This window comes from Chrysoperla carnea, chromosome 1 (assembly GCF_905475395.1).
Source record: "Chrysoperla carnea chromosome 1, inChrCarn1.1, whole genome shotgun sequence".
NCBI classification, from domain to species: Eukaryota; Metazoa; Arthropoda; class Insecta; order Neuroptera; family Chrysopidae; genus Chrysoperla; species Chrysoperla carnea.
This window is the reverse complement of record NC_058337.1, coordinates 67414012-67434640: the sequence shown is the minus strand read 5'-3', so window position 1 is coordinate 67434640 and position 20629 is coordinate 67414012. Positions and strand designations below refer to the sequence as shown.

The following is a 20629-nucleotide window of genomic DNA, read 5'->3' as shown; positions in this document are numbered from 1 at the left end:
CTCTACCTCAATTAAGTAACGTATTTATTAACACTTCGCTGCGCTCGTACGTTGAAACTATTTTGACGACAAAAATTCTGTAGTCATAAACTGAAGGAATTTTTTTCTAGTTTAATTTTATATGGCGGCGCGAGTGGCAATGATACGAGATAGCAAAAGGGAAATTCGAAAAGAGCAGCTCAAAATCAATAAAATCACCCATTTTCAAAACTCCCGGAAAACTTTCCAGGTAAAACTACCAGATGACTACTGCTTAAAATGAAATAGTGTCTAGATTTTTAAACTTGTTAGTTTATACATACATAAAAATCGTTTCGTGATATTTACAAAAAAATAAAGTAAATTGCATATAAAATGCCTTATCATTATTATTATTATGACAGAGTTATCAAAGAAAGATAAACCAACATGTGTTTTTATTTATTTATTTTTCTAAAAACAAAGATTATTGATCTTTGAATTAATAATGTAAATTCAATTCATGACACAAATTAAGTTCAAATATAACAAAATGTACTCTCAACAAAGAATAATTATTTCTAAAATTTTTATAGTTACTTGTTTTCTAAATAGCAGTGGCGGATTTAAGTAAAAAAATCTTGCTAAGGGCCTGACACTTTAATTTCAGTTTCCTCCCCCCATCGAAATTTGTGCTTTACTCTCTAGTTTTTATCGAAAGTACCTAAAAGGTAAGTTTGAAGAAATAATGCGTAGAAAATATTTTATATCAATTTATTTAGCACTGACTGTACGCTTCATTCGTTTTTATACCAAGTATATTCACTTTTTTTTAAATTGTCTTGATGTTTTTTTTTTTTTTTTTGTGCATAAAACTTTGATGGCTGTATCCAAGATGGACCCAGTCTGCAAATGTTTCTTTCTAATGCTATCTGCTTGTTAAATCCGTCACTGCTAAAGGTCTTCTTTGGATTAATGTGAGTTTAAGAATAAAATATAATTCAAATAGGTGAATATAAGTCACCACTAGATTCGATCCATAAAACTTCGAAAAGAATTGAAATTATTATTTTTGCATAAGTATTTTGACTTGTATTTTCACTCAGTAATATTGAAAACTATGGAATTTTGCTTTTACTATCTAGAAAAAAAGCAAGATTGTATGAAGAAATTTAAATTCTCCATACAATGAATTCCATTAATAATTAATTAATTTCCTAAGCATTAATTATAAGTATTTATTATTAATAACATACTGACTGCAATGAATTTCCATTTGAGTCAAAGTAACTTACTACCAATTTATTATATAATAAAACTATCATCAGATAGTTGGTATTTTTAATGAATCGGAAGAAAACTATCGATACTCTAAAACATAGAAGATAAACATTTGTAATTTGTTAGGTTTGTTATTCGGGTAACAATAGAATAGATTATTAAATTGGAGACAGTTATAATATAATATAATAATGTAGATTGGTTGTAATTAATGTAAAGTTTTTGCAACGAAAATATTGATTTGATAGTTTCCTTAAAGAAAACCAAGATTCCTAAGCAACCTTTGAACATTCTTACGGAAAACCCTGAAGAATAATTACGAATTATTCCATTTTTAATTTAAAACAAATCCTTTTCCCAAGTTCATACAGTACATATTATTTTTAAATTCCAAAAATTTTCTTTTTGATCGCATAGAAGGTTTTTTGGGTTATTTTATACAAAAATGTGCTTTGCTATTTTTTTACCGTTTCCAAATGAGAGATATATCAATGATTGACAAAATCAATAAATAGAGTATGTAAACCCATTCTAATCTTTTATGCAGGTCATTTTTCCGCAAAGCTTTGTTGAAGAAATCGTCAACAAGACGCTGTTTGACGAACAAAATTTGTTTTGGGGTTGGAGGATGTTTATGAATTTGTCTGGCCATCGTTTAAAATTTAAGATATTCATAAATATCATCAACGATTAAAATTTTGTGTGGTTCATGGTAAAATGAGTCGGACATTTTTGAATTCGAAAGCTGTTCTTTATTTTTACATGAAAATCGAATAAATAAATCTATCAATCAGATTTTGTTTTTCTATTCAATTAGTACGGAATGTAGGTAACTGTCAAAAAAAAAAGGTTTTACTTTACTTAAAATTTTCTTTTAGTAAGGAGAAAAAGGGTTCTAACTGTACGGTAAAGGTGGCAGTAGATGTGGGTGGGAGGGTTGAAGAAAATTTTTTTAACTGTGTAGACCACGGAAAGGAAAGAAAGTAATGTTTTATATCTTCCAAAGTGATATATGTCAGTGGATGGGAGTGTGTGGAGAAAATCTGTTTTTAAAAGCTAAATATATTACTAGATGGAAATGTGGGAACCTAACTGAATGTTGAATGTTTTGTAAACTTCGAGACGCTACTTGAATTTTTGAGAGCGGCTCAAAGAAAATAATATGAAAATGAATTTACAAATTAATAAATATTATTTTGAAAAATATTCCAGGATGTTTTAAAAACTTTTGAAGTTTACCCAAGATACACCGAACATAACAGTTAGTTCTTTTTAAGATATTTGAATTAAACTTTGATGAAGAACGTGTATTTTCAAAAGATTAACTCTTATAATTCTTTATAAATCGAAAACAGTTCATTTTAAAAACGGCAAGAAACCTTGATGTGTAAAATAACCAAAAACTCTATAAAAAAATCACTTAAAAAAAATTGTGATATAATTATAGCACGCCAAATGATCCAAGTTCAGCATTCAAGTACAAGTAACAAAATTGTAATACATTTCTAAAAAAATTTCACTACGTCATTTTACGTAGACTGCTATTAATAGATGAATGGTGAATAAACGAAATTAAAAACGAAACCAGTAAAACAAGTAACTATTTTGATAATTGAATGAATTGTTTGTTTTTTTTTTTTATATACTAGCCCCTGGCATATAGCGAAATTTGGATTTCCATATCAAAAGTAGCTAAAAATATGCCGAAGAAAATACTTTGGACCTCTGATGAAAGTCTATGAAAGTCCAAGTAAAAAGAGCCCAAAGAAATATTGAACTTTTCAGTGAAAGTATATCGAAATCGGATTGGTCGTTTTCAAGGAAAGGTACAACTAGACAGACAGATACTTCAATTCTTTTAATATATTCGCTCCGAGCGTGAATTTCGTTTCCATGACAACGATACACTACTTTAATTATAGAATTAATGGATGCATATATAATTGTGTGGATTGCATTGAAAACTTACATTTAAAATTTAATATTCTTGTTTCACAAATTTAAATAAATAATTACGATAATTAACATTTGAAAAATAATATTTGTACAATTTGATTTCTTATTTTCACAATTTTTAATGCATTAAGTTTAATTAATTAGTGTTTTTCAATCATTTTAATTTGACAGTTTCTATATCATTAACATGTAAAGAATTGCAAATTAGTCATAACAGCCCACTTTATCTCCAAAATTTTTCACTTAAAGCGCTGGCATCGATTTTATTATCCCTACCATGACTACGCACACAACGAATACCTATATTAATGTATAAATATACAGCTGTTCGTTTTCTGGCAAAGGCTCAATTGACCAAAAAATGAAGATTAAATTTGAGCTTTGCCTTCGAGCTCTAACGCCGAAGGCCCAAGCTAGGCCAAAGGCCATCTTAAATTATCCAAGAGATGGAGGTAAAGTTTATGTCTAGCGGGCGGGACCAAGCGTATTATTGCCATTAATGCATTGGAGCTGCAAGCGAGCGTAACGATCTTAAAAAGATAGGTCTAATGGTTCACGAGATAGGAATAATGGTTGTGTTAAGTAGGCGAGATAAGCGAGGGGTTGGTCTAGCGTGTGAGATAACCGGACTTAGCGGGCGCGCTAAACATAGTACAGCTTTAAATGAATTGGAGTTGCGGGTTAATTAAGATTAATAACCGCTGATCAAAAGTAATAATAAAATAAATAGTAGGTGAAACGAAGTTCACCGAGTCATCTAAAGTTAAGAACATCAAGGACCATAATCACACTAAAATCATACGTTTTAACTAGTTTTAATAATCAAACGTTATCAGGTTATAAAATAGAATCTGAGATCATTATCGTTGACCATTAGCTTAATAAGTTTCCGGGCTGAACTGCTTCAAGTAAGGGTATACATGTCTCTTGTTGTAAGTGATAAAAGTAACTTACAAGACACAAAAATTCTAAACATAGTTTTACACATGTAGCGTATATTGGAAGTACTTTTATTGCATCATGTGTTGTTTAATATTTATTTAAATTTTTTTAATATGGTTTTTTGACGTTCAATTAGGCAGTCTACTAAATATTAGGTCATGTGGTGGCAATGAGAACTAAAAACAAACATTAGAAGTATGTGTTTGAAGTTAAAACTTAACAATAATAATAATAATAAAAATAATAGTATTAATTATAACATAAATATAGTTTAAAAAAACCAAATAAATAACAGAATATTATTTATTTTAAAATTAAAAACAATTATATGTAATTTTAAACATAAATCATTTTAAATAAAAGTTAAAAAATTGAATCAAGTTGCTTAACAATCAATATTTAATTTATTTAGATAAGATACTTTGCAGTTTGTTTAATCAGTTGAAATTAAATTTAATAAGAGAGGAGAATACTCTACTATCGCGAATAAGTTATTAAAAACTGAAAGTACGTTAAAAATGTCAACAATAAAATATAAAACAATCGATCCAAATGAATCAAACAACGCAATTGATAAAAATTTATATAAATATTTTATAAATGATTTTCGTAAAGGTTATATTGAGGCAACCGACCAAAAATATGTCCTTCCACAATACTATGTTGAGTTCATCGAAAAAATTGATAATTTTGAAGTGTACGACACTGACGTATTCGTGGTAACACATCCTAAAACAGGAACTACTTGGGCACAAGAAATGGTTTGGTGTATTGGAAATAATTTAGAAGTAAGTGATGAATATATCTATATACGTTTCCCGTTTTTGGAAGTAACTACACTGTTTGATTTACGTGATGCCCCAAATGCATTACCAGCATTCTTTTATAAGGAGTTTTTTACAAATTCCTTAGAATATATAAGAAAATTACCGCATCCAAGGTTTATTAAAACACATTTACCATGGGAATTGTTACCACGACAAATACGAACTGGTGAACGTAAACCAAAAATTATTTACGTTTATCGAAATCCAAAAGATACGTGCGTGTCGTATTATCATCATTGTGTGAATGGCGAAGGATACAAAGGAGATTTTAACGTGTTTATGGAATTATTTTTAAGTGGACGTTTATCGTTTGGTCCATATCCATCGCATATTTTAAGTGTTGTTCAACAGAAACATCGTAACAATGTATTAATTTTAAAGTATGAAGAAATGAAAAGTGATCTTAAGGCAGTGATAAAACAAGTTTGTGAATTTTTAAATAAGGTTTATAGTGAAGATGATATTGATAAATTACAAAAACATTTGTCCTTCGAAGTAATGAAAACAAATAAGGCTGTGAACTATGATTTATTCTTTGGTGATGGAAAATTTATGCGAGCTGGTGTTATTGGTAGTTATAAAGTAGACATGTCACCGGATGTTGTGGCACGCTTTGATAAATGGATTGCTGAAAATTTTGCGAATACAGGCACTTCATTTTGATTTTCAGACTTTTATACTGGTTTTTTTATTTACATAAACTTTATTATAATTTTTCGGTATGTGGGGAAAGGTGAACGAACATACATGAATAAAACAGCAAAATTAATTAAATTAAAGTTTAATTGTAAACCCAAGATTTTTGAGGGAAAAAAACAAATAAATTAGAGTATAACTATATTCTCCGTACTGCCGGTGAGTGTGAAAGCCATACTGTATGGCTTATCGTCATTGGCGGACGAGTCAATGCAGTAGGTTCATAATGGTTGGCGATACCTACAATACTTCTGGTGGATAGCCCCATTCAATACTGTAATATTATTTATGCGAGCATAGCTTTACTATGTCTGTCTGTCTCTATACCATACCATCTATTGTAGTAAACGCTATGCATTTAATACCGTGTAACTTCTTTTAATTTCAATTTCTTCCAAAACACGTGATTGAGCCCTTGCACAAATTGAGATGCTGTTTTATTTAGATGGTATTGCATTTTTCATAAATGAGATTCGCACAAACTCGTTCAAGCACTAATTGATATGTAGCTTGGTCACTTGGCGCAGTTTGTAAGCCGTGACTTTTTATTTAGTCAAACCGTAAAAACTGCATCTCAATTTGCACTCGGCCTTGTATTTGAGTCCAATTCATGATTACGCAAAAAAAAGTTATTGTGTGTATGGGCGTAGTAGTGATAAATAAGACTACATATTATTTTTGTAAACGCATTTTAATAATTTGTTATTAGTTTATACAAATAATGTTTATTGTATAGTGTTGTGAAATAAATTCCATAAAATTACGCTTTATTCAAGCATTCCTGTTATAAACAGTGACCTTTTCAAAAACTAATTAATACTTGAACGTATATTTATTTTTTTATTAATATGACATTGGTCAAGTGTTCAATAATCCAACGACATGAATGGTAGTGTTTTATAACTATTTTTAAGGTTCTATATGAATCGTAAAACTGTTAACATTATGTCCAAGTTTCATAATTTACTACTCTTCTGGCTTGGCACCTAAAAAACTTGAGTTGTTACTTGTTAGGACTAGCTATTTCCTGAATTAATAGCTTTTGGTCACGTTCAGCAACAACAGGACATTTTGCGGCCTGTTTATAAATTTTTATTTTGTAATGGTCTTTAAATATTATAATCACCCCTTTTGTAAAAAGGGCTAACCGCATGGGTAAGTATATCCTGCCAAAGATAGCAGTATCAAGTATAATGAATATAATATGGTCAAATTTTACTTGTACTAGCAGGTAGCGTATACATTTTTGAGTAGTTACTCTTGCAAAGCATAAGTAGCAAGGTGAAAAATTCAATTCAAAACTCAAAATGCTTGAAAATTTACTAAAATAAAGTCCATTCTTTGGGTGCCACGTGCTTTAATCAAGGATCTAGGACAATCACGGAGTATTACCTATACCAATTAGTTACACTCGCTTAGACTACCCTGCGATTGTCTTAACCTTTAAACCAAATAACTTAATAACACACGTTGTAGCAATGCAATGCAGCTTATTTTAATAAACTTATCTACACTGAGCATACGCTGATTTACGGGCTACTTCTGTATAGGAAATAAAGAAATTTGTTTCACTTAAATTTTTTTATTTTTCGAAATGTTCCGTGATAACCGTAACTGCATAGCCAGATTATCGATAAGGCCAAGTAGGCGCGTGCCTACTGATGCGAGGTTACAAAATGGCGTAGGTGTGGAAGTTTTCAAACATACATAAAATTAATTGTGTAAGTATGCAAAAAAAATTGCTATCCGTTGATATTGACATTTAAACAGTTATTCAAATTTATTGACAGTCTAATTCATATAATTTCGTTTTTAAACAATTTGAACAATGAAGAAGTTCACAATAGAGCAATTATGTTATTTACGATGTATTCTGGTAATTTAAAAAAGTACTTTTTGATGAATGTATCCATTTATGATCATATTTTACAACGATAGCTCTAATCGGAGAACTGTCCCAAACTACCAATGTAATTTCATAGGTTCGGAGAAATAATGAACTAAAAAAAAGATCTCTATTGATAGATTTTTATTTGGGGGATTGCTAATTTTTAGCCTACGGACGCACAATTTTTTATTCCACCTCTGCGTAAGTAACCAATCAATTCCACAATAATATAGAATGGGAAACTTATTTAATATTTGATATGGGACACCGCATTTATTAATACAAGGTAATTTACAATATTTATAATATTCACCTTGGGCAGTATTGAATCCATGATTTATAAATAGTAGATAACCTACTATGCTTGCTCGACCTGTCACAAACAACTTCATATCTTATACTAATTAAAATTCTGATGACAAATAAAGAAACAATATATATCATATTTGATCAGAAAATTTTCTCCCTAAGAATTTTCCTGTAGAAACATAATTTTTTATAATACTGGACTTCACCCGAGTAAAATGTAATTAGAAATACGGGAGAGGTATGAAAAAATATTACTGCAATAATTTGTAAAATTTTATTATACTTCAGCTGGAAAAAGTAAAAATAGGAACAGTTTTTTATATTTTATTTTATATCTACCGCCTTTTTTTTTATTGATGTATAAATAAAATTAATATAAATTTTCTTGGTCCATTAAATAGTAAACACCCAAAATGTGTTATAAAGTCGTTATTTGTGTATAAAATTTAAATCCAAAACATTTTTCTTAATGTTCTTTTTCAGTAAATTTCATCTATGGAAAATTATTCAAAAAGATGTTTTCTTTGTTTCGAATCACAATTTCTGTGTAGCGGAGCATTCATCTCATATTGGTAATAATTTGTAACTATGCGTATTACCTATCTACATTTGATGCTACCGAAATTCTTTTAATGTCTGAAACATTGACGTAAAACTAAAATTAATGAATTTTACGACGTAATTGGGTAATAAAGAAAAATCACAATAATCAAGTTTGATTGAATCAAAATAAAAAATCATCGAAATAGATCCCTCCTTTTAATTGATATGATTCAATAGGCAGATATACAGACAAGAACCAGAAAGACGTTCAAACATCCTTCTTACATTTTAATTTACGAATTTCTTATTCATTTATACTGTCAGATACGCCGTTCTACCGCCGTGAAGTAGAACTAACATTATATATCACTTAAAAATTAATTTGTTTCCGTTATTTGCTACCTTAGACAAATGATCATGATCGAATGTCTTTTATCATCATCTATATCAAGCGTTTCCAACCTTTTAGCTTATCTGGGCCATTAGTCGACTTTAATAACTTTATATAAACATTTTTTATCATTTATTCCGCTGTACGCATCTGCAGCATACCCATGTTGATTATGCCCTTAAAATATATTTTACTAGATTGATACCCGCTCGCTTCACTGGGCTTAAAAGTTAAAACCACTGCTTTTTAGCCTCCAAACTTTCTTGATATACATAGTTTTCAATTTTGTTAAATGTAAAATAGTCATAATTCATTGAGTATATCAGGAAAGTTGGCCATGATTTGTTTGACATTTTATCTTTTAAATTTTTACAGAATTCTTTACTTTATGGTTCAAAATGATGATCATAGATCTTCTCCATCTATAATCATCATTTTGAACCACAAATTAAAGATTTCTGTAAAAATTTAAAAAATGGTAAATGTCAAATTAAATAAAATTTTTAATTTTTTTAAAATATTTCTTTAAAAATTTTAGTTCATGTTTTATTCCGATATATCCGCTATATTGCTGTGCAGTTTCATTAAAATCCATTCGCTAGTTTTAGCGTGAAAGCATAACAAACAAACAAACATGCTTACTTTCACATTTATAATATATAGGGATAGGGATTTTCAGAACTACGAAAACTTCAAAATTTTTCTTTCTTTTTGTTACGAAAAACTTATATTTTTATTGTTAAACCAATTTTTGTAAATTAAGCGATTCACAAAATATTAATTCCATCTTAAAATGTATCACATCTCACAGTTTGCTCGCACCATGGATTTAGACTCTGTAGTAGTAAATGAGACAGAAATAACAAAAAAATACAAAGATCTATTTTTTCAAAGCCATTCAAAAAAGCACTTCATGTAAATGGTGAAACGAATTTAGTCAGCTCATAAATATAAAGAAAAAAAAGTTCAAAAAGAAAATGAAAAAAATAAACAGGAAAAAAATACATTTAATAAAAGGCGTGCATTTTATTTTATTTTTTTATTTGAAAACATTTGAATTAAACGTACATACGTTTTATATTTGGCCTGAATGTAAGGATGACAATTGTATTTAACAAATGCTTAAAAAATTTATTACAAATTTATTCCCCAAATGAAATAATTTTACACACACTTTTTTTGTTTTTCGCATTTTCCGCTTCGAGTATGTGTTTTTTCGTTCAATTGTTTTCATTGTGTTTTGTTTTCAAAAGTGACGTTAATTATTAGATATAATGTTATTATTAGGCCGAATTTTTAATAAATATTTTATATTTTAATCACAAGTTTTTCATTAAAAATTCATTCTCAAAATTTTTTCCGAAATTCGTTTTTAAGTAAAATTTTAAAGTTCTCAAATTTACTCAATTTTTAGTCAATTTCAAAAAAAGTCTTTGGATATTGTGCTTCACATATCAATTTTTGTTAAATATTTACTCAATTTCAGAGAAAAATCAATCAAATTGTCTCATTCTGAGATGAGTAAATGCAGTAAAGTATGAAAGCTATAAAGGTAAAATCACCATAAATTTTTATATTGATTTGAAATACTTAATTAATTTGTGTTGTTGACAAAAAAAAAAAAAAGAAAAAAAAGCGTGTCATATCTACTAGTATACGAAATACGACCTTAGTGTTCTGGAATAATCTGAACCTTTTTTATAAGAAATAACCTCTTTAATTTTTTCAACATTGAGGATCTGTTATTTTTTGTCCAGTTGTTTTTGGTTTGATACTTTTCTATACTGATTTCCTATAATAATTAAATGATAAAGCACAGGAGAATTACCAGATTTATTTATCTCTAAATTGTTTTCTTTGATGACGTTTTTTCGGTTTGAGGCGAATAAAAAAGGTATGGGCATGGTTTGATAGCAGGCAAGGTCGATGCAAAATTCATAACAAACAATTATATTTTTATTCGCCTCAATCCGATCAATAGAAGCAGGGGTATGCAAGAAAACGTCACCAAAGAAAACAATGTAGAGATAAATTGCCCCAAAACGGCGTGCAGAAGGTCGTGCGGTACATTCCGGAATTGGAAAAGCCCTTTTTTCTGTTTTTTACAACGAAAAAACTAAAAAAAAAGCATACTCACAAATTTTCCGAATTGATTATGAAATTCCAGTATATTTACCCCATTAATTAAAAGATGTTATCCCACAAAATCATTGTTATCGAAAATTGATAATTTTGAAGTGTATGCCACTGATGTATTCTTGGTAACACATTCTAAAACAGTAAATAATTGGGAATAAGAAATGGACTGGTGTATTGGAAATAATTTAGGAGTAAGTAAGTGGTGAATATATTTTTTACATACGCTTTCCAGTTTTGTTCGGTTAGGTTTGGTTGTATTGGCTGTCCACGAGAAATACACTTAGTATTTAGTATATGTATTCTTCTTAATTTTTTTGAGTGGCCACGCACTACACCTGTCCATCAAAACCATTAAATAAATTAGTTATTGTGACGGCGGAAATCGAACACGCTACGCTAGGCATATCGCATTCGGAAATTTTACTGCAAGTTACTGTACAGGTATGAATAATTAATTACTGTTACTTTAAATTTTTTCACGAATTCAGTGGAATGGTTAAATTGGCGTTTATCGTTTGGCTCATATTCTTTGCATATTTGAAGTGTTGTCCATCAGACAGATCCTAAGAACTTTTAATTTTTAAGTATGAAGAAATGAAAAGTGATATTACAAGATACATTGGGAATTTTTAACTAAGAAGCGTTGTTTAAAATATTAGAAATATTAGACAACTTGCATATCATATCCGTATGTTACCTATTAATGACAAAATAGTAATATATATTGCAGTAAAAATATCTTAATTAACGCGTAAGAGTTTGTAACAATTTTTTAAATAATTTGGATATAACGTATATATTGGATCCGGTCTTGATAAAATCTTCAAAAATTTGAAAGCAAAACAATATATAGTTACTTTTAACAGTAATTTATTTCTTATCCTAATTTTTTTCTGAAAACCACGAAGACTATTAATGCGTTACAGGGCCGTATTTAGACTACGAAGGCTATGAAAAAAAATTCGGTCGAGGCCTCTAAAATTTGTAGTATATAGTGGAGTATACTCATGTAAAATAATATGATAACGTACAGCATATGAAAAAGTTTTTTATTGTATTATATTTGCACCCTGACAATCGTTTATTAATTCTAACTAAATTTAAAAAAAATTGCGCTATTTATTATTTTAGCAAAAGTGTTGACAATATCATCAAAATTGATATCATGGAGAATGTCGCTTTTCAAACTGAGAAGTATGAGATTCGACAAGCCGACAAGCGTTCGCAATCTGTTCTTTATAATACTTAATAAATGACCTTTCCCAACTGCAATTAGTTACCATCATCGATAAATAAATAACTGCTAGGTACTTCTGCATTAAAAAAATTAGATTGCATATTATTTGGTAAAATTATCCGATAGGGAAAATTTCATTAGATTCACCCTTTTTGATACGTATTGTTGCAAAACTGGCAAGTTGAATCAATTCGTTAGCTAAATTCAAATCTAAATCATCAGGGAAATGATGTACAAGATTTTTGGCCTTTAGTACCAACTGAGAAGGTTTCATTGTGGTCATCTCAGCCAAGAAACCGAATCGTCCTTCAAAAACTACGTACGCTGAAAGTCGTTCAGTCTACGATACGGTTGGTTGGTCAATGACAGGAAAGATTGATTATGTTTGAAATATGTCTCTCGGTGACTGCTGTTCAATATCCGCTGTTCCATAATCTAGACTAATCTTTGTTTCTAACGAATTTGGGATCAATTAAAAAACATAACAATAATTTTTCTATTTTATTCGATTTGGTGGTGGCCCGGGAACCATATGGCCTCGCTCCTAAACTCCCTGATGCGATAACTTTTATAGATATTGTGTCTTATTATAGATGACAATAATATGTGAGCAAGCTGTCAAGCAAGGCCCTAAGATAATAAATTTTTCAAGAGAATTTATTAAATCATTTTCCAAGTCAAACTTTACGGTTATCAAGAAAGAAAAAAAATTACATTGGAAAAAGCGGAAAAAAAGACAAATAAAAGTTATAACCTGGTAAAAGAAAACAAACATTGGTGTATATAAAATTTATAAAACTATAAATTATTTTCCACTATATGTATAGGGGGGAATTTTAATAAATACATATTATGCATGTGGATATTTTAGATTATAGTTAGGAACCTTATGTACATTTTTCATACCAATCTTGCAATATTTATGACCGGTTTGCTACTTATTACAGCAACTTTATACATTACAGTCTGCATCAAATCCGGTAGTTCTGATTTTTCGCAGACTTGTTTATGATGTTATTTTAATGACTTATCCAACTCATTTCATATTGAAGCAAATTTAGTCTACTTTAAAAACGTTCTGAATAGTTTTTATCAAAAAATTAGCCCTTTAGGGTTATAATCGCCAAAATCCAAAATTTTCGCGGATTTTTCGATTTTTGACAAAGTGCTCGAGGTCACAAACTTGGATTATTCATTGGAATAACGTTATAAACAAGTCTGCAAAAAATCAGAACTACCGAATTTGATGTATACTACCCCGTACTTTAAAACGACAAGGTTACTGTATTAACTTGGATTCTAAAACAAGTGAAAACAAACAATTGACTGAGTTAATTGTTGAAATACCATGTATAGGCAGTGTTGATAACTCTGTCACATTTCACATACACACATATCTGACATATTTAATTAACTGATATTCTCATATAATGCGCAAGTGTTGATGCGCAATCGTTTGTTTTTTTTTGACGTCATGTAAATAACAAAAGATATTCACTTTGATATTCCTATATTAATACATACTATAAAATTTGTACCTAATTAACGCCCTCGTGGGTAAACAGTGATGTTTACAAAAAAATGTTTCAAACAAAAGTTGTTTATTTTTTTGTAAGGAACATTTTTTACATTTAAACTTTTATTCTATCTCTAACGGTTTACAAGATGGGTACTACGGACCCATGACCCAATTGACCCATGTTGCTCATTTACGAACTTGACCTCACTTTTTACGTCCTAAGCACGCTGTAAAAATTTCAGCTTGATATCTCTTTTCGTTTTTGAGTAATCGTGACCACAGACGGACGGACGGACGGACAACCGGAAATGGATTAATTAGGTGATTTTATGAACACCTATACCAATTTTTTTTTTTGTAGCATCAATATTTTTAGGCGTTACAAACTTGGGACTAAACTTATAATACTATGTATATTTCATATATACATGGTATAATTATTCGCATTAGCATTCAATAAATGTGCAAATTTTTCCCAGGCATTATATACATACATACATAATTATGGATACACACACTGCGAATTATAAAATAGGGCTCAATTTGCGTAGTTGCCTTCTAAACTTTAAAAACAACAAAGTTAATACAAGCGAAATAGAGCTAAGGAAAATGTAAATGTTTAGTGGGAGTAATGTTCGAACATATACTTATGCACAATATCGATTGTCGTGAAGGTTGTGCAATTTGTGTATTCAAGGTTGGATCATCAAATTTCCACTGAATAAACAAAATGTAACCTTTTCTTTTTAGGAATGGGAATCATTTATTTTCTGGCTCCTTTCTCTAGTCCTTTCCAGAGCAAAGTTTAAAGTGTGATCGAACTTGACGACATAGCTTTGATTTAGGTTTGATACTATTCTTAAGAAATTTTGATCGACTGCTGTAACTTCAAAATACAAATTAAACTTCAAATTTCATTTCAAATATTATTCCAAATAATCTTATTCCAATAAGTAATATTCCAATAAATTAAATTTCAATAAACAATATTCTAAAAATATATTTGTCTATGCTTGAATGGCCTGGAATTATGCAGAGGTATTAAAAGTCAGTGGCAATACAATAGCTTGGACTGAAAATGGTTAATGGACTGAATAAGGTTACTAGGTGGTTTTTGGAGTCGCTGAGCACGAATCCGATGTCAATAAAATTTCTCGAAGTACCTGGGGATCTGCCATCTTTGGGAATACGATACTAATTCTTTTCGAAATGTATCCAATATCGTCCCTCGGCGGGTTTTCGAAGTCGCTGATCATGATAATCTCATATTCAAATAGTAAACAGACAAACAAATAAACAAACAAACAAATTAGAAAAAAAAATTAAATAAATATGATTTTTTGTATTTATTTATTTTCTTAAATTTTAATTTTGCCTGAGTGACATTTCGAAAAGAATTAATACCTAACGTATTCCCGAAGATGATCCTAATGGTCAGAATGGCCCGGTCTATTTACTCCGAGGAATTTTTTGACATCGGTTTCGTCTTAAGCGTTTTAGTTTAATTTAGTTAATGAATCTATTTTAGCGTTGAACAGATTTTGAAACATGGTTTCAAAACACTAAAAACTAAAAAAATATTTTCGAAATTAAGTAAAAAAAGGATAATTTATTAGCTGGTAGGATTGTGCCTTTTTTTTGATTGGCTTCATTTCTGGTTAACATATGAACCAAATAGTGTCACTTTATATTGACAAGGATGCTATAAAAATGTGCATTAGTCTCTGGACTATTTATGGGCATTTTATATATTATGTGCGTTGTTGTGCTAGTTTTTTATTATGTTTCACGATATGAAGAGCTATATAAATATTATAAAACACAAGTTGAGTTTTGTATCTTATGCTTCTTGTACGCTATATACGTACACTTCATTCCAGTTCAATGAGCTGTATTTTAAGTTGTCATTCTGAATTTTAGACCTCATAAAATCAAATGAATGATTTTAAAATTTATTTTATAGTACAGAAATTTTTATAGTTTTATCACACGGTTTTTTTTATCTTCTTTTTTTAAACTATTGAAATATGTAAATGAGCTTTAAAAAAAGCCATCTGGTTTTAGTATTAGGAACTTTATACTAACATACCAGAAATATTTGATGCCTCCAAAAAGCTTCTGTAGGCAGCAAGTCGACCGCAACGTAAAGGTAGGAAGTAACTGAAGTTTTATTATTCTGAAATAATGTGAATAATGTTGTTCATTTCTAAAATGTCGTTAATAATTCTTTACCAAAACTTAAATTAAAAAAAAAAAAAGATAAAATACATTGGAAAGTCATGTATTGCTTTTTTGGATTTAATTAAATTTAGTAAATGTCATTTCAGCTAGAGAAGATGCCATTTTCGAATAATAAAGTAGAAAAAATTTACAAAATCAAGCTTTTCATTTCATTCAAAACATTTTCCACATCATTTTCATTTATGCCAGTATATTCCATATATTTTCAGCGATGGGACAACCCAGACGGCAAGAATCATTTAAAACATTTTTTAAGATAGTACGAGCGCTAGGGCAAGTATAGACTTATGGTAGAAATTATTTGTACCTTATATTCCACTTTGATGTGATTTTTGTTATAACTTCATGAATGTAGACGAAAAATAAGAATAAAATTGTTCGATATCTGCCTTGGTTTTCGAAATATCGAAAGCTAAATAATTAAACAAAATTTTGAGTTTTCGATATTTTTAAAAATACTCCCGATATAAATTTGATTCTTACTTTTCGTCTTATATGGTCAAGTTATAACATAACTCACCATCAAAAGTGAAAAAAAAAAATATTTTGTGTCCCCACTAGCGTACTCATACATGCTTAATTAATCCCACATTAACGGGTTTATCTACCGTTTTACTATAAGATTGTACAATGTTTTACTATAAGATTGTACAATGTTAAATATGCCTACCTATGTCATTTATTTATTTGAATAATCGGGCAATATCCACCCTCCTCCCTAAAGTTTTCAGAATTGATTTAGACTTCTAACTACATATTAAAAAAATGCGTTTTCCCAAAATTGCCCTGGAGCTCGTACATCCTTAATTATTTCCAATTAAGTAATCATGTAGCTAAACATACTTGCTTTCAGCAGAGCTTCGCAGCATTGCAGTTAAATGAAAATTATGAACATGAGTCAAAAGTATGAGGGACCTTGACAACCTTCCCATATATGTAGGAAATAAATGTGACTATGCAGAGACGAACTCATAATTATGATCAAGTTTATTAGATTTATATTAAAAATATAACCATTTGTGATCGAATATTTTCGATTTTGTGTGATTTATTGTTGATCCTTAGAGAATATGCTTTTTTATTTCAGACGAACAAGATAAACCATATGATGTATGTAATCAATTCGATAGGGGAATTATAAAAAATATCATTTTTTTGTTTGTTTTGGTGATAAATAATAATAAACTAGGTATATCAAGTGTGGAAAATCAAACAAATAGTCTAGATATCACACATATTTTGATACAAAAAAATCATGGTATATAAAACACACGCCAGGTGGTCCCTAAGGAAATATTGTTTTTTATACACTTTAGTTTTTATTTGCAGCAAATAGACGTTAATTTTATTTTTATAAATCGTATCAAAACTAATTAAATATCAATTTTTCCCAAACGGTCGAATGCGAAATCTTTATTGGGGAAATTAAAATTTTGTTAATACTCTTGTGAATGAACGATGATTTATCTAGTGAATTTTTATAGCATTGTAACAAAAAATTTGCTTTTAGGCATACTTGATCTTAATGCAAACATTACATTTAATATGGAAAAGATATTCGCCAAGTCAAAGTATATGACAAGTTGTTAGAAAGTTTTGTATCCAATGTTCCATTAATGAGATAGAGCTTCATTAATGTTGACATGTTGGCATTTATATAAAATATATTGAACCAATCTTTAACTTCTCGAGATAGATGGAGTGAAAACTGGTTGTCAGTTTTTCAGTTTGAAACTGGTTTCAAACTCAACGTAAAACGATGGTTATTGCTGAGTAAATTGTAATATCATATCCCAGTTTTAAACATAACGTTAAAGAGACGAGTTAAAGTCTCAAATATGCAAAGTGATGTACATTGAACCACAACATAATGAACCATTAGTTCATAGTAATATGTATTCAATCAATTTTACAATTTTATTATTTACATTTTTATTAAACATTGTTTATATTTAAACTTTTCTTTTACTCAACGGTTTACAAGATGGGTCCTACGGATCCTATGTTGCTCCTTTACATACTTGACCTCACTTTTTATGGCTTGATGTATGTTTTCGTTTTTGAGTTATCGTGTTCACAGGCGGACAGACGGACAGACAGACAACCCGAAATGAACTAAATGGGTGATTTATGAACATCTAAACCAAAATTTTGTTTGAGCATCAATATTTTTAAGCGTGAAACATGGTACTAATTTTAATATACCTTGATATATACATGGTACAAAAACACATAAATGTTAATTTTGATTCTAGGTACTTCCTCTACCTTCCTCTACTATATATAAAGTTAAATCACAAATACAATTACTTAACGTTAAGAATGTGAAAATATATTTTATTTGTTCGAACATTAACATAGAATTTCAAATGAATGTATCCAGTAATACAATGTTACAGATAATTCTCATTCCATATATTATTACCAATCGAATTATCCAAAAGTTTCTTATATCATGACTGTATGTACTTACTATACTTTTTGGTATTATTTACTTTTGTTTACTGTTTACCTTACGATTTCATTATTTTTACCTCTATATACGACGTAATATGGTAGTAGTAATGTTGTCCACCAATCAAATCTTCACGTAAGATCCACTAATTCTTTAAAAAAAATTCACCCGGAACTAAAATTCTTAAAACAGCAATTTTTTTTAAAAGCAGTTATTTACATTTTGATTTAGAGGGTGAATCATAAGTTGAAAATATTGTCATAAAACTTTGTTAGTTTTTTATAACAGCAATTAGAATTTCTTAAATCTTTCCTGTACCAAATTACTTAGAATCAAAAATTGAATGACGAATTATTATACGCCTGTACATTTATAATCAGAATATCGCAAATATTTACGTAAATACAGAAAAAATTATAATTCTACTTCCCTCCTTTAGCATTAGCAGTTATTGTCAAATTCAAGTTGTTACCAAATTTCGTATTTCTATACGTAAATACAGAAAAATACTATTTCTATTTCCCTCCTTTAGCGTTGGCAGTTAATGTCAAATTCAAGCGGTTACCAAATTTACATTCTGATTGGACTAACAATAAAACTGAAACTGACTTCACAATAATTTCTTGAAATTAATTTTTTTCTTCAAAATTCTAAAATATTTTTCAATATTTGACTATTTCCTGTGCATTCACATTTGTATCGTACACCAGCTCCTTACAGAAACATAAAAATTGTTTTTACAGTGAGGAAGTTTTTATATATAGAGGCTTTTGGGCAAGTTTCAACCACAGTTTTTTGTTTTAAATATATTAGACAATGATGAGTAAATCTTCTTAAATCAATGTAGTTGGAGAATACGATTCAAATTCATCAAAATGCTAAATAAAAGTAGATATGAATAGAGAAAGTAAAAGGAAATACATTCAACACAGGGGGTTGTTGAAAAACAAACATTGAAAATAATTGTTTTAACGTTGGTTTATATGCGTATTCGTACATTACTTTATTTAAAGGTTCTATGGTTAAAAAGTCACTGAATCAAAATACAGTTCTATCATTCTTTGAATGATTTTAAAAGAGAAGTAAAGTCGATCGAACAATGACGATAACACTACAAAATCATGAAGTAAAAACAACCCAAGTTAAGCGGAAAATATCTGTGCAACTAAACAGAATCGAAGAAACAATCTTAGCAAATATGAAATTTGGACATGCTGACATACAAACATTTGCTTTCCTTCTCCGAAATGTCCCTCATATAGAACTCAGCTTAAAATTAAGCACATCCTCACGAATTGTTGAAAATTCTTTCATCGCTTACAAAATTAAATTTAACCAAACTTAAACGATGCTGTTGTTGACACCTATAACAGTACGAAGACTGTTAAAATTTAAAAAAAACTTAAATGCGAAGAAACTTTAATTATGGATTTTTCTTGATAAATATCGTTACTACAAACAAATAAATTTCATTAAAATCCATTGCATCGTTTGTAGTTTAATATGATTTTAAAAAATTGATTTTTTCTAATGCAGTCCAAGCGAACTTCAAAATTATTTTCTCATCACTACATTAAACTACAAACGATTTAAAGCAGATCTGAATACTTCTAATTACTCTATCATAATTATTCATCATCTTGCCCATAAATTATGGATTTTCCTTGATAATTGTCGTTGCTAGAAACAAATGAATTTCACCACAATCCATTGCATCGTTTGTAGTTTAATGTCATAAAATAAACCTGACTTTTATCAAGTCGAATTACATCGTGCTATGTAATTATTCATGCAAAAATTCCTATATTAAAGTATTCTGAGCAATCTATAAAAATATAGTGAAGCGAATTGCAATTTGAATTCTATAAAAGTGATCAAAATTTTAACATTGACATTTAACACCTCTTAAGGTGAATATGTCATAAATTGTTTCGCATTAAATAACTAAACATACAGACTATTAATAATAAGATGCTCAGTATAATAAAGACTTTTGTCAAATACTGGAGCAATTTAATTTCAGAAATTATTACTTAATTTGCTGCTATCCCTGAATAAATGATTTGTATTTTATGCATATCTACTAGATATTACCCACCTGCTTCATTGGACCATTCCAACTTCTAAAGTAATAATCAATTGAATACACAAGATGAATAAATTGAAGTTAAAACTATGGGGTACAATAAACAATGTTTGCCCTTGATCCTTAGCTCTCGGCTCTCTACTGCTTTGATACGATACGAA

General features: G+C 29.2%; 1 protein-coding gene across 1 annotated transcript; it reads left to right on the top strand.

Moving 5' to 3' along the window:
• The first annotated feature begins 4513 nt into the window (after positions 1-4513).
• LOC123304943 (luciferin sulfotransferase-like) lies at positions 4514-6369 on the top strand. Its single transcript, XM_044886500.1, has one exon. It carries the CDS (start codon positions 4656-4658, stop codon positions 5625-5627), a length of 972 nt encoding a protein of 323 aa, XP_044742435.1. The 5' UTR covers positions 4514-4655; the 3' UTR covers positions 5628-6369.
• The last annotated feature ends 14260 nt before the right edge of the window (positions 6370-20629 follow it).